Below are 13,745 nucleotides of genomic sequence, written 5' to 3'. Positions count from 1 at the left end.
ACGCGGGCGGGCGCACATCCTTGAGCTCGTTGGAGAGCTGGAGGCTCTCATGTAAGGCCGTTACGAACGCGTGGAACTTGTAGCGATGGGAGACGATGTTGCGAATGGGAGAGAGCGCCCATTCACAACCGAGAACAGCCTTTCGTAGGAAACGTATCTTGTTCTCGTCTGATCGGAAACCAGGAGGGCATTGCGGGGTGAGCAATTCCAGGTACTCGACCAGCTTGGTCAGGCCATCAGAGTGGGTTGTCAGAGAGCGAGTGGACATGAAGGTGTCTAAATTGAGACATTCAAGGGTGGACTGGACCTGGAGCTGGCGTGAGTCGCTGTCGTACTCGCGCTTCATTAGCTCAACCACCTGCTCATAAGCCATTCCTTGAGCGTAGTGGTTGAGGAAATAGGTACGAGCCGGGCCCTCGAGGACATTCATGAAGTACTCTGCCTTCTGCGCAGGAGTTAGGCGGTGCTGATGTGCGCATGCCTCGTAGTCACGTAGCAGGAGGTCCACGGACTGACTGAGGTCTCCCTTGAACTTCCGACCAGAGAACTGCTGGTGCACGTAGTTTGCTTTGCGAGTGTCACCGGTGTCCATGTTGGGTTCGTGCGCAGTCGGGGAATTGTCTTGGCCGTTCTGCGGACGCTGGTCAAATCTAACGGGTCCGCCCTGGCGCATGTCCCCTGAAGCCGCGTTGGGCGCCAGGTTATGACTGGTGGCACGTTCATAGCCATGATTGAAGCGGTTGTCAAAGTCAACCGCTCCGCTTCTAGGGCCACGGGGGGGCCGTGAGATTGCTGAGGGCGTACGGGGGGGTAAGGTTCCTGGCGCCCTAATAGGATCTTTGGTCGTGGGCGCAGTTGCTATGATGTCGGTATTGAGAGCTCGCCGAGAAGGAAGTGAACGCGCCTGCTGGAATCTGTCTATGACAGAGCGGGTGGAGCTGGGGTCTAAACCAAGGACAAAGGCAAACCAGGCTTGGATCATGATGCTCTTGTGGGCGCGTTCGTGATCTCTGATGAACACTTGGGCCAAGAAGTCGTCGGGAATTCCATCAAACCGAAATAGCTCGGCAATGCTGTACAAAACCTTGAGTGGGAAGACCGGGTGGTTGAAGTAGTCGGCCGTGAAGACGGAAGAGGGGCTAGGAAGCATATCAGACATGGCTTCGCATACCTCCAAAGGGTCCGGCATAACGGCAGCGGTGGTTCCAGAGCTCTGCGGAACCGTGAATAGTTCGAGCACATTCCGGGCGACCCCGAGGTACTGACGATGAAATTCATCCTCGTCTTGGACGCACTTCGCCATCTTCTGAAGCCGAAAGTATATCTGAAAGGCCTTGGCTTTCGTCAGAATGACCGGAGCGGTCTCTTGACCGTTGTCGGCAGCGGGCGGACCATCGGTGGCGGAAGAGCCAACCTGAGACATCTCCTAGTACGTCAGAAAGGAGACGTAGGGGGGTGAGAATCACAAGGAAAACCCTCGAATCCGGATTGTCGTCGAAAGGGGGCCTTGTGCTTCGCGTGCACTGCTCTCTGTACGATCAGGGAGCGGGATTGGCGCGCGGGGAAAAGGAGAGAAAGGATGGTATGAGAAGGAGAGTAGAGGGGGGGGGTGAGTGATCCGGCGTTGCGCCTTCAGAGGTGAGAACGGGCTCCGGCTTGTGCCTTCGCAGACTAGAGTAGCGTAGAGTTGCTTGCTCGAGTTGTTTATTGTTCTGTCTCTCGGCGTGGGGAGCTCGGACGTGGGCGTAGTACATATAGGTCCATGTAAGCTTGCCGTCTGCGGGGACGGTAAGCTTACAGCCCATGTTCTGTAAGCACGCGGGATATCAATACCCAAAAAGGTGCATGCACCTTTTTGTGCGGTGTTATCATATCAAATACGCCGTACAGTATATATGCGCGTGCGCGACAAAACAAGTGAAAAAGTGGCCCCGCACGAGGTCACGTGTCCTCCTCGCACCGCCAGCCTTCCGTCCTTCTAAAACAGCTGAAAAGCAACTGCAAAAGTGGCCCCGCATTTGGTCACTTGTCCTCTACGCACTGCTGGCTGGCACCAGCCTTCCGTCATACCTCCCGGTATCGAAAAAAAGGGCCCGTCCCTCCGAAGCATCTGAAAAAAATTTGAAAAAGTAGCCGCGCACCCGCCCGCGACGTGGCGCTCAGCGTGCGGCCCGGGGGCAACCGCCAAAGGAGGCCCTCCTTGTCCAATGGGCCCGCCGGCCGCTTGTGTAAGCCACCTCCTTACACCCCGCCTCCCCCCACCGTACACGTGTGGCCCGGAAGCAACAGCGAGCCTGTCCAATGGGCCCGCCGGCCCTCCGTGTAAGCCGCCTCCTTACACCCCCGCAGCGGCCTCCGCAAAGTGGCCGACAAGTAAAAGCTCATCGGCCGTGGCCCGTGGCCTCCGCCATACAGTAGCACCGTCCGGGAGAGCCCGGCAATTTCATTCCAACCGACGGCACCTGTGCAAAATCGCTAATCCCTACGGTCTGCACCATAGAAGCATTGCTCCAGATTGTGCAATGATTCTCGCACCGACGGATATCCGTCGTCGAAGTGTTCACTCTGTATTCGACCACAATCTCCTCGCTTTGTCTCCAATGGCGGTGCAACTTCCCTCTCTCCCCAAGCTATGACCCTGCAATTAAAACCCTGCTTTGTGCGTCGTCAAAGTTGGGTGCGCGTGTCTGGCTTGAAGCTTCGTCTGCAAATTGTGAGACAGCTTCTTCCCGTGCGACGACTTCAACAGGAATCAGCCCGCGTTCCTGCGGAGGGGGCCGCCTTCTTCGATGAATCTTAAGGCACAGTCAGAGGCGCCCCCGGATTCCCTCCGCAGAGAGCAGTGTAGCTGTCTTTTCCGAAAACGATTCATACCCATTCAATGCACGCACTGGTGAACATGCGTGCACGGACACCAATTACTCTGCTGTGCCTCCTTTGAATTTCCTTAAACCTGGTCTGTGGTCGAGCCTTAGCTCAATGGACTCCGCATATGTTCGGGTTGCCATCCACATGCATAAAACGAACAATGCAACCATGCCTCCCCACTCTGATAGATCGCTAGACCTAAAGCAAAAACGCTTCATGACTGACTCCCAAGACGCCGAAAAACGCTTCAAAGGGTTCGCTTTTAATCTTACTTCTGGTCCGACCCTGCCACTGGTATTCCGAAAACGGCCTAGAATCTAAGATAATCCAGAGTGTTTATCCTCGATTTTAGTCAAATCGGGGTGCTACAACTTCGTTTTATGGATGGTGTACCCACCCTATGTCTGCTATATGTGCGAGAGCCCCAAGACTAGAGAGAACAAAACAAAAAAAGAAAAAAAAAGGAATTGCAATCTCTGTCTTTCGTGTTGATCGCGGATGCAAAATAAGCTGCCCGCCTGCTGCGGATGGAAACTTAATCGAAAGTTTGGTCAAGTTGTCAGAGGAAGAGTTTCAAATTTTTCGAGCACACTACCGTGCCCCGTCCCAGTGATATTTCTGAGAACGTCGACTGGTCCTTGCACACCGGACCTGCTTCACAAGAAAACTCAGAGCGTGCTGCGTGGCCTGGATTGTTTTCCAGTCGGCATTCGAAGTTAACGGAAATTCTGTTCATCGAAGCTCTGTGCATCGTATAGAACCGAAAGCCCTCTATCACTGCCCACCCATCATTACATTCGGAGCGTATTGCATGGGCCGTATTTCAGGGTGCTGTTGGAAAATGACAAAAAACACACACATTGATAGTGAGATAATGGGAGAGTTAGATTTTCATGACATTTACAAAAATGTCTTTCTGGCGGCAAAACAACCGTAGAAACAAGGTGCGACGTTGGTGTAAAAGAGTGACTTACCGGGACAGCTGAGAACTGGACAAACTTGGGTTCCATCTTGTGGTCAAACTTGATGAATGCCCCTTGGTTCCCCATCTGATCACAGTAGTTGGGAGCCGAGAAAATTGTAATTAGTCGTCCTTCTGCTTGGACCTCATAGCCTTTGTCTTTCATTTCATGGGATCGAACAATGATGTCCAGCCCGTTGTTGTCCAGAAAGCGATGGGTAACATCTGGACCGAAAGCAACGCCAATACCGCGTTTGGAAACGCCCCAGCCGTTCTGGTCTTGGGGATCACTCCAGAGCATTTCTGACATGATACCCGAGTCCGGCTCACAATTTCGGTTGATTTGGTTAATTTCATCTAGGGTAACACCGTCCTTTGAGAACAGGCCTCCATGGACGATGAAGGCCTTGCGACCATCCTTCTCACCAGAGCCGTCAAGAATAAAGGCAAGGGGAAGGCTTTGGAAGAATTCCGAGAATAGACTGAAGACAGTGTTGGTATACTTGGCTTGAACCTCGCCCTGGAAACCGTAGATGCGGTTCATATTTTGGGATTCATGATTACCGCGAGTTAGATGAATAGCCTCTGGACACCAGACTTTGATGGCCAACAGAGTTAAAATAACCTCGACGCTGAACGAGCCCCTATCAACAAAATCGCCGTTAAATACGTAAGGGTTGGTAGCGGACGGCATGCCATTCTCCTTAAAAATCGCGTTTGTGAGATCATAGTACTGGCCGTGGACATCGCCGCACACCGTAATCGTATCGGCTGCATTGACCGGGATCTCGACGATATTTGGCAATGCGTCCATGATTTTCTTGGCAGCGAGAATGATGCTCATGGCATACTTGAGATGCAGGGTCTTTTGGGCTTTGAAGGCATCCACCAAGGAGTGGATAAAGTCCTCGGTTACAACGCCGTCATCCTGTATCCGGGGACCAGAGTAGGAATCATCGACGGTGATGGTGGCGACATCAACGGTGTCGCAGACGCTAACCCTCAAAGAATCACTCTCAATGGCTTTCGCAAAAGCAATTTCGCGGATGCGCTTGTCACATTCTTTCAGTTTGAGGAGAGCGTCTTTGTCGCCCGGGAGCATCTTGATGATAAGGGCGTAATCCTTCTTTGCCTCCTTGTACTTGGTGAGTGCAAATTGAGCGCCGGCTCTGCGGTAGTAGCCCTTCACGTAACCGGGATTCATCTCGATAGCGGCAGTGGCATCGATGATGGCATAGCCATATTGCTCAAGTTTGATACTGGTGGCGGAACGATTGCTATAGAGGACAGCTTTGACCTTGCCGTCGGCGTTCGTCTCGATGGCATGGTCGATGGCCCATGTGTAGAGCCCAGCGGCGTCGGCGAAGCGGTTCGACTTAAAGGCGTCGTTGGCCTTGGCCTTGATCTGGTCTACGATGGACGTCATTGGGAAGGGGTGTGGAATGAGGACAGGAAGGCGCAGATGGTTGGAGGTGTTGCACCGCAGGGGCGGTGGGCACAACCTGCTGGACGAGATGGATGAGAGAGAGTGGGGGAAGAGCGCAGGCACGTTGAGACGGAGGAATGATGGGTGAGAGGACGACGGGGGACGGAATGGGGGGGGGGGGGAGTAGTTGGAACTGTGTGAAGGAGTGAAGGTGAGAAGTACACTCGAAATGGAGAGAAATATGTGAGATGGTTGCGTTTCTGGAAGTGTTGCAGGGGAGGGGGAATTGTTGAGTACAGTAGACTCGGGGGACGGGCGGCGGCACGAAAAAGTGCGAAGACGACAGGGGGGGCGGATCAAATGATAAACTGCGCTTTTTGGGGCACATTCAAGAGCGTACACTTGGCGCTATTTCAGTGGTTTTTTGATGGGAGCGGGGACAAATGTGGAAGCGGCACGTGTCCGGAAGAGATTAACCTCAGATTCAAGTCCAGGACAGTTTCTGGAGGCGGTGATCTGTAATTGGATGCGAGTTTCGGCATAGAAACGTGAAGCGGTCCTGGCAGTTGCCCAGTTCGAGGCGGGGAGCAAGAAGAGCGGGACCAGCGGGGGCGCTACGCGCGCGGTGACCCACACGCGCCGGTTGTGTCCGCGTTGCTGAGGGGAGACGACTATGGCACAGCCATTTGCCACGTCGCGCAGGGCTTGTATTACGACGCGTCCCGCACGCGCCACCACCTCATAAATTTCCTAATTTCTCGCTTGCTTGCGTGCACAACATCCCGCCCCTCACGCCCCGCTCTGTCCAGCCGCAGCCCCCACTGCTGCCCCGCGCCGCCCCCGCAGAGGTCCAACGCATTTGCGCCGCTGCCCTCAACTTCGCAAGTCGCTGGCGCCCCCGCGCACCTTACAACTTAGCTCCTCACCCCGCCACTACGTGCTCTAACTCACCGCCGCCGTCCGCCCGCCCCGACGACCATGGCCATCGCGTCTCCCAAGATCCTTTCCATCTCGCACTACCGCACTACCCTACTCTTCCCTCCCGTCCTCCACATTATCCCAAAGGTCGATGGCGTGGGCCTCCCACACTCGCGTCATGGCTTTCACGCCCTCCTCTCTCCCCATCGACGTCCCCCCAACCGTCATCGTCGGCGATTGCCTCATCGAGACCTACCATAACATCGCCGACGCCCCCTTTCTTTCCGTGCGCGAGCAACGGCGCAATCCTAGTAAGCCACTCGACCACGAGCGCTTTGACGGCCTCGACGACCGATGTCGCACGTGCATGGGACAGAAATCAGGTGGACAAATTTTGCTGTGCGATGATTGTGATCGTGCCTTTCACATCAACTGTCTCGTCCCAATCCCTAGCCCAGTTCCAAAGGGGGAGTGGCACTGTCCCAACTGCACCAGATATCGCAACCACACTGCCCATCTTCGGGCAACTGCCGTTGCATCATTGCGTCAGGTCACCGAAGACATCGAGACCCGTCCGCATCTACCCCCAAAGCTTCGAATTAAGCTGTTGGACCTTCCGGCCCCCGTAGTCACTTTCACATTCGCTCAACCCACCCTGCCGATCCCGCTTCAAGCATTAGATAACACCAACTGCCACACTAACCTTGCGTCCCGACCCGTTCACTCATTACCCGCAAACAAAAGGCTTCGGAAACCCCCGCAACCTTCCGTCTCCCCTTCTTCACACTTGAACGTTCTCGACCGCGTTCCCGTCTTCAAAAGCGTATCTCAGGAAAGCATCCTCAAGCGAAGAATCTACCTTTCCAACTTGTCCCGTGATCTCGCCCCATTGGCAGCCCGCCTTGGGAACGCCCACGCTATGAACTCCTTGCGCTGTTCGCAAGATTCCCTGGAAGCTGTCATCAGTAAGCAACTACAGAACTGCGCCTCGCAAATGAAAAGAAACACTCGTGCCTCATTGCATCGAAAACAACGGAACAAGACCCGAATCAGAAAGTCCCTCCCGCCCGCCCCGTGACGTCGAGGCTCATCTTCCCAACGTGGAGGCGGTAGCCTTGAGTCATGCCTCGTTATGGTGTACCGTAGTGAGATAGCTGCAATGGTTACGTGTTAAACACCTCTCCGATCCCGTCTGTCACTCATTACGTCGGTTTTGTTGTTGTTTTGCGTCAGTGCCCCTGTTCCTGCGAGCGTATACTCTGAGTCTCCAACTCTTGGCACACGAGGGGAGAGCAAACATCCTGCGAGCTTCCACTTTCCCGCTTTCCAAGTTAGATATTCTTGTGTCCACTCACGCCGCTCATTCATACGGAGTGGACTGGGCAGAGGAGCTGCTAAGAACTTTTTGAGATTGCCTTTTTAGATGCGTGTAGGATGTAATACAGTCGCGAACATCGTCAGCATGTCGGGCGGTCATGTAAATACGACGGGGTTTGGCGGTATCCTAACGGCGCAAGCTACATGTGAGGATTCGATCCCCACGATCGCGCGATTTCGCCGACGCCATTAAGTCATCTGCTACTCCGATTCCAACATGCACTGTCAAATCGACATGCCTCTGTACTGCACATACCGACGCATGCATGACGATCACGCCGGCCTTTCCTTCATAATGGTAGTCGCTCTCGGCACCCTACTGCAGTTGTGATAGTCGCAACTGCAGTAAGATGCCGAAAATAGCATGTGTTGCTGCTCATTGTTAACATGACACTTGAAACCACGAGATTCCCAAGTTGACACTATGTTGAACAAGTGCACAGCGTCACAGGGAATCTAAAATAGCTTTCCAAGAACTGCCAAGAAAGCTTTGCTTAACGTTACAGACTGGGGATTGAGACGAGAAGAGTCGGCGCGATGTCTTCCCGCCTGGGGAGCCCCGCCCGGGCTCCGATCTCACCAAGCTTCTTGGCTGCTACTCGGGAGGCAAGACAAAGCATTCGTTCATGAGACATGTTGGTCACGATTCCGTAGATGACACCTCCGATGAATGCATCCCCAGCTCCCGTCGAATCTACGATCTTCTGAACTGGCTGGGCTGGACATTTGATCACCTCATACGATTTGGAGTTCCTGTGCGATTGAACTACCGTACTTCGCACGATCATGTCAAACCCGTTACCCTTCTCTCGATCGTTCTCCCGTTGAACCATGATGCTGCCCGATGATCCCAGAGTGGTGATCACCATCTTGGCATCGCATGCCTCAAGAAGCATTTCCATCGCATCGACTTTTCCGGTTGCACCAGGGGAAAATACGAAAGGATAGACGCTGTTCGTGACAATGTAATCAGCATACGGAAGGAGATCCCGTATATAAGGTCGTTCACGTTCGACATCCAGTAGTATCGGAATACCTCTGTTTTTGGCAAACTTTGCGAGTTGTAAAGCTGCCAAAGTGTGCCTACCATCGAGGACGACCAAGGAGGCGTTGTCCAACATGGATTCATCAATTTCACTTACCAATAGATCTTCGTTGCTCGCGGTCGAGATGCACGTTCTCGTATCATTCTTGGTATCGACAATAACGTATGTGAATGAGGTGTTGACACCTTCTTTCGCCAAAACTAGACTGGTGTCAACGCCATCACCTTGTAATTCTTGAATCGCGGCGCTACCATACATATCTTTCCCCACTTTCGATACGAGAGCACAAGGCATGCCCAATCGTCGCACTGCCGTCAGTGTGTTCGCGGTGTTGCCTCCACCGAGTACGGAGACGCTAGTCGTGCGAACCTTATCGTCGGGCTTTGGGTATCCATCGACTGTGGCCAAGATGTCTACGCCTGACATGCCCAGCCCAAGGACGCGAACGGATTTAAGTTCAGGTGGGATTCGGACTATGGGAGGCCTAATTGTATCCATGTAAATCCGCAGGTTATGCAAGCGCGAAGGTCTTTTCTGGCACGTCTGTTTTGACAGCGAAAAAGAAGGCAGGGCAGGACTCCGAAACGGCAAGACATCCACAAAGCCAACGGATGAAGTCATAGCGGACTTCGTTCAATCCCTTCTTTCCTCGGGAAACGGAAGACAATCTTAGGCGGATGTTGCCCACGCTAACGAAAAAGGTGTGTGGTGTGTTGGGTTCCGCAGAGATGGGGACTGCGTCGCCATGGTGGTGGCGTTGACCCTCCGAGATCTGAAATGATGGGACGCTTCAATGCGGCACCATCCAATTGCGATGCAGTGATTTGTTGTACACGTGTGAATACAATTAATCATACTGGGGCACACCCTGCACCGTGGAGTGCATCGTGAGGGTTGGACATGCGAAGATGGTTTCCAGTTTAGTGGAGAGCGTGTGAACGACGCGTAGTCGTTATTTCTCCAAGGGGCGGTGTTTTGGAAACCAAATCCTCCAGTAAACTGTGGAGGCACAGAATATCTATAAAACTGTTGCACGACTGCAATCCTCCACGGCTAACTAGTTTGCCTGATTTAGAACACATTTCACACCAGTTTCTAGCTAGACCTATAAAAGATGGTTCTTTATGTGAATTGAGCAACGATAAAGGCGGCGAAAAAGGACGCCAGATATCCTTTCACAGACTTTGAAGGGCACAGGTGGCGAAATGTGATACTCGCTCATTCCTAGTTCGTGTCTCGGCACGGTATTCCGAAACAGCCCATGCAAGTTTCAGCAATAAAAAGATGAATTTGTGCAGCCTAGGCTAATTTTATTGCGAAGCAACAGACGATGCGGAGATTGGTGGCAAAGACATAGTGAAAATCTGTAAGTAGAAATGGATGACCTCGAACATTTTCCCTGTTTGCAGAAAGCGAGTCTTCCAGAAACCCCGTCTGACACCTGTCCGATGCGGCTCCCGAGGGTCGGCACAGTATTGAGATAAGTTTCTAACTGCAAAAGCGAGTTCGCATGTGCCAAAATTGCTTTCACGCACGTTGTGTGACACTAGCTAGATGATGAGAGAAAGAACCACCAATACAGGACTAGATCCCCTGAGTCTTTTTACGCCCCAAGATTCTGTTCCGCAAGGGCAGCGGGGACAAGGGCATGATGCAAAAGTTTATGAGCTTTTAGCTAAATTGTTTTTTGTTTTCCTCCTCATACCGGAAGCGGGGGTTTATTGGCGAGGAGCGTTTCCGTGATGCAAGGCCTTTCTGGCGTCCTTTCTTTGCTACTCGCACATCTACAGTATTTGCTTTCCACGTCACTGTGATAGCATTCGGGAGCTCTAGTTCCATCGGAAGGACGCAATTGCGCATGCCACAACGCATCTGCTATGGTATACAATATAGTCCAATGAAGGGTGTGGCATATTGCAGATTTCTGTTTGCGTAATCTCGCTATTGTTTCGTTTGGCAATTGTTGTGATGAACTCCCCCACACTGCTTAGACATGGCATGTCGCAACGACAGTGGTTGAGCGTGAATGTGGAACGTGGTGAGGGTTTTGTGGGAATCGGTGAGGACTAGATTGCGGGAGGGGCATTCGGCTGGCTGCTTGGCCGGGCAATTGGTCGTGATAGCTCGGGGGTTGACCGTTGGCGGCCCATGGGCAGATTGGCACAGAAAACACCAGGGGGTTTATATGATTTCTTGGATGGTTCGCATAAGGATGTTTCGCAAAAGGCAATGGGATATTTTGCGGAGCAACATTGCAGTGCCATATGGTGGTCATTTTTAATGCTAACAATAGCATGGGCACGCGCAAGCTCTGCACGCGCAGACTCTGGGGTGATCGAAACGCTCCACTAACAATAGCAGTGGTGCTATTGTTAGTGGAGCGTTTCGATCAGAAACGGGGGGGAGGTTTGGTGCTCAACGAGCACAAGTTGGTTATGCACAAGTTGGCTATGCATGCTTGGTGCATTCGAGGGCTACGCTCTCTGTCCTACTCTCGGTGTCCTGGGGCGGCAGGGTTTATCCGCGTGATAGGGAAGATGTTGTGTTAGTGGTGAACGTCTTTATCTGGTGGTGCATCTCGTGTGTCTCTTCAAATGGCCCCTGCGAGGCGCGTAGTTGGAGACTCCCAGGCTGGAGCATACGGTGTATTCGATATATTGGGGGGGAAGGCCTTGTGCATTTGTCGCTACAGCTTCCAGGTCGTGTGGAGTGTACTTGTAGAGGGGATGGTGCAGTATTGTGTGTTGAAGCAAGTTGTGTCGGTTCTGTCCTTTTTGCAAAAATTCGTAAATAATTTGTAGAGGTATCAAGACTTGGATGTTTGAACGGGAAAATGAAGAAATTGGCGAGCATTGTGAACGATACTGCAGGGTACCAAGGGTACTGCACAAGCTTGACCCAAGAGCGATTGCTAGTTGACCAGAGTGAACGGGTGGTAGAATTGATTTGTAACTCATATGTGCTTATATCAGTCAGAATGTGAGATGACCCGATCGGGCTGCTTACATCTCCTGCCAGTCCAAGGTGGGGGCGTGAACGAAGGCCGAACGAAGGCGGAACGTTGCTGTGTTAGGGCAAGCCACAGGCCCCCGCACCCTCAACGGAGAGCACCCGCTGCCCCTTTGTGTTAGGGCAAGCCATAACATTTATGCCCCCCAGCCTCAACGGAGAGCACCCGCTGCCCCTTTGTGTTAGGGCAAGCCATAACATTTATGCCTCCCAGCCTCAACGGAGAGCACCCGCTGTCCCTCTCTCGCCTCTGTCCATGTCGGGCCTCTGTCACACACGCAACACAGACAGTGGGGCATCGATGATGTATTCTTGTCTTTTCGCAGGCGCAGAATCCCCGGCGCTGTCAGTGTACCCTTCAAAGGGTACATGAGCCTTTGCGTCGTTACGCTGGTGCGGCATTCCGCAGTAGAGATTTGATTTGAGTGTGCGTTGTGCTCCCGTTCGGGAGTTGCAGTATTGCACAGGGCGATATCGCGGACACGACGGCACTCCACCTCCGGCGAAATGATGGGTCTGGCGCGAACGGCGGCCGTTGCCGTTACGTGGTCAGGCGATTTTTTCTATGGGTACAGATTAATGAGTCTGGAAAGCGGACACCTGTGCGGTACACTACTTGTAGCTGCACCGAGGCTTCTGAGGAGTCGCGCCGTACCTGTACCAAGGGTACCCGGGTACCGTACAGTACCCTTGGTACTCTAACCGCACCGAGGCTTCTGATGAGTCGCGCCGTACAGTACCCTAACTTGGTACCCTAAGGGTATTGTACCTATGCAATACGATACTCTGGCTGCACAAGGCTTCTGACGAGTCTAGTCCTTCTGACGAGTCGCGCCGGCGTATGAGGCACCGCGCAGTATCCGTTCAGCAATGGCGCGACCTTTCCAAGATACTTTCAGATAGATATTTGCCTGCAGATTTTCCTGTAACGTTTCGAGCATTTTCATTGGGTGCGAGCACCAGTGGTCCACGGCGCACGAAACCGTGGTCACGGCCGGTCATACCTGTTCACATAATCTGCCACGTGTAGGTATCTCAGCTCAGCTCCGCGGCGAGTGATCGGGCGGGCAGCTCAAGCTTCGGCAGCGGGGCTTCTCGCGGTGCTCCGCGCCCGCACCGCAAGCGAGAGATGCGTCCCGTGAGAGCGTTCCTCCCCGGGGTGGGCGCGGAGGCTTTCCGGGGGCGGCGCGGCGTGCACGCGGCGCGCTGGACGTGCAGCGCGACGGACGCCTCCGTGGCGTTCGTGCTGTCGCACTTCGAGGCGAAGGACCTGCTGCGTCTGCGGGCGCACGCGCGCGCGGGGGCGACGTTCGAGGCCACGGGCGGGTTCTCGGTGGACATCGGCAAGCGGCGGCTGGAGAGCGTGCGCGTGCTCGCGGACGGGATCGCGGCGCCCGGCGCGGACGGACGCGTCGCGGCGACGTGGGAGGAGCTGCGCAAGATGTGCAAGAAGGGACGCGCCGGGGCGTACGAGTGCTTTAGCGACGGGGAGACGCAGGCGAGGAAGATCGCAGGGCTGAGCGAGGAGACCGGGCGGGCCGTGTCGCTGCTGCCCGTGGCCAGGGGGAAGGCGCCGACGGTGGTGATCGGCGGGTTCGGGATGCACCGCATGCGCGGGACCGAGCCGTGGGCGGACACGGAGGCGAAGATGCGGGCGGTCGGGGCGGAGTGTCTGCGCGGGGACGTGCTGGACGTGTGCACCGGGCTGGGGTACACGGCGGTGGCGGCGGGGCGCGCGGCGGCGGTGCGGCGCGTGGTGACGGTGGAGAGGGACGCGATGGTGGTGGAGGTCGGGCGGCGCAACCCGTGGTCGGCGGAGGTGTTTGCGGGGGGGAAGATCGAGCGCGTGGTGGGCGACGCCGTGGAAGTGGTGCAAGCGATGGAGGCCGGGCGGTTCGACGTGGTGGTGCACGACCCGCCCGCCATGGGCCTGGGCGGCGAGCTCTACTCCGCGGAGATGTACGCCGCGCTGCGGCGCGTGTGCAGGAAGGGCGCGCGGCTGTTCCACTACGTCGGCGACCCCGCGAGCAAGGAGAGCGGGCGGCTGTACCGCGGCGTGGAGGCGCGGCTGCGGGCGGCGGGGTGGAACGGCTTGGAGGTCGACGCGGTGGCGTACGGCGTGAGCGCGTGGGCCGAATGC

The 13,745-nt window shown here is 54.7% G+C and overlaps 5 protein-coding genes; 2 read left to right on the top strand and 3 right to left on the bottom strand.

Moving 5' to 3' along the window:
• Positions 1–2,752: 2,752 nt before the first annotated feature.
• Positions 2,753–2,878, bottom strand: CHC_T00004778001 (hypothetical protein). The gene has a single exon (XM_005716156.1). It carries the CDS (start codon positions 2,876–2,878, stop codon positions 2,753–2,755), a length of 126 nt encoding a protein of 41 aa, XP_005716213.1.
• A 312-nt stretch (positions 2,879–3,190) lies between these two features.
• On the bottom strand, positions 3,191–5,255 carry CHC_T00004777001 (hypothetical protein). XM_005716155.1 is given in 2 exon segments: positions 3,191–3,659; positions 3,660–5,255. The coding sequence occupies 1 exon segment, from the start codon at positions 5,253–5,255 to the stop codon at positions 3,660–3,662; it is 1,596 nt and encodes a 531-aa protein (XP_005716212.1). The 3' UTR covers positions 3,191–3,659.
• A 978-nt stretch (positions 5,256–6,233) lies between these two features.
• On the top strand, positions 6,234–6,434 carry CHC_T00004776001 (hypothetical protein). The gene has a single exon (XM_005716154.1). It carries the CDS (start codon positions 6,234–6,236, stop codon positions 6,432–6,434), a length of 201 nt encoding a protein of 66 aa, XP_005716211.1.
• Positions 6,435–6,540: 106 nt separating this feature from the next.
• Positions 6,541–7,251, top strand: CHC_T00004775001 (hypothetical protein). Its single transcript, XM_005716153.1, has one exon. It carries the CDS (start codon positions 6,541–6,543, stop codon positions 7,249–7,251), a length of 711 nt encoding a protein of 236 aa, XP_005716210.1.
• A 324-nt stretch (positions 7,252–7,575) lies between these two features.
• Positions 7,576–9,217, bottom strand: CHC_T00004774001 (hypothetical protein). XM_005716152.1 is given in 2 exon segments: positions 7,576–8,050; positions 8,051–9,217. The coding sequence occupies 1 exon segment, from the start codon at positions 9,215–9,217 to the stop codon at positions 8,051–8,053; it is 1,167 nt and encodes a 388-aa protein (XP_005716209.1). The 3' UTR covers positions 7,576–8,050.
• Positions 9,218–13,745: the final 4,528 nt, after the last annotated feature.

Source organism: Chondrus crispus, genomic scaffold, assembly GCF_000350225.1.
Source record: "Chondrus crispus Stackhouse genomic scaffold, scaffold_249, whole genome shotgun sequence".
NCBI lineage: Eukaryota > Rhodophyta > Florideophyceae > Gigartinales > Gigartinaceae > Chondrus > Chondrus crispus.
This window is presented reverse-complemented; position numbering and strand designations above follow the sequence as displayed.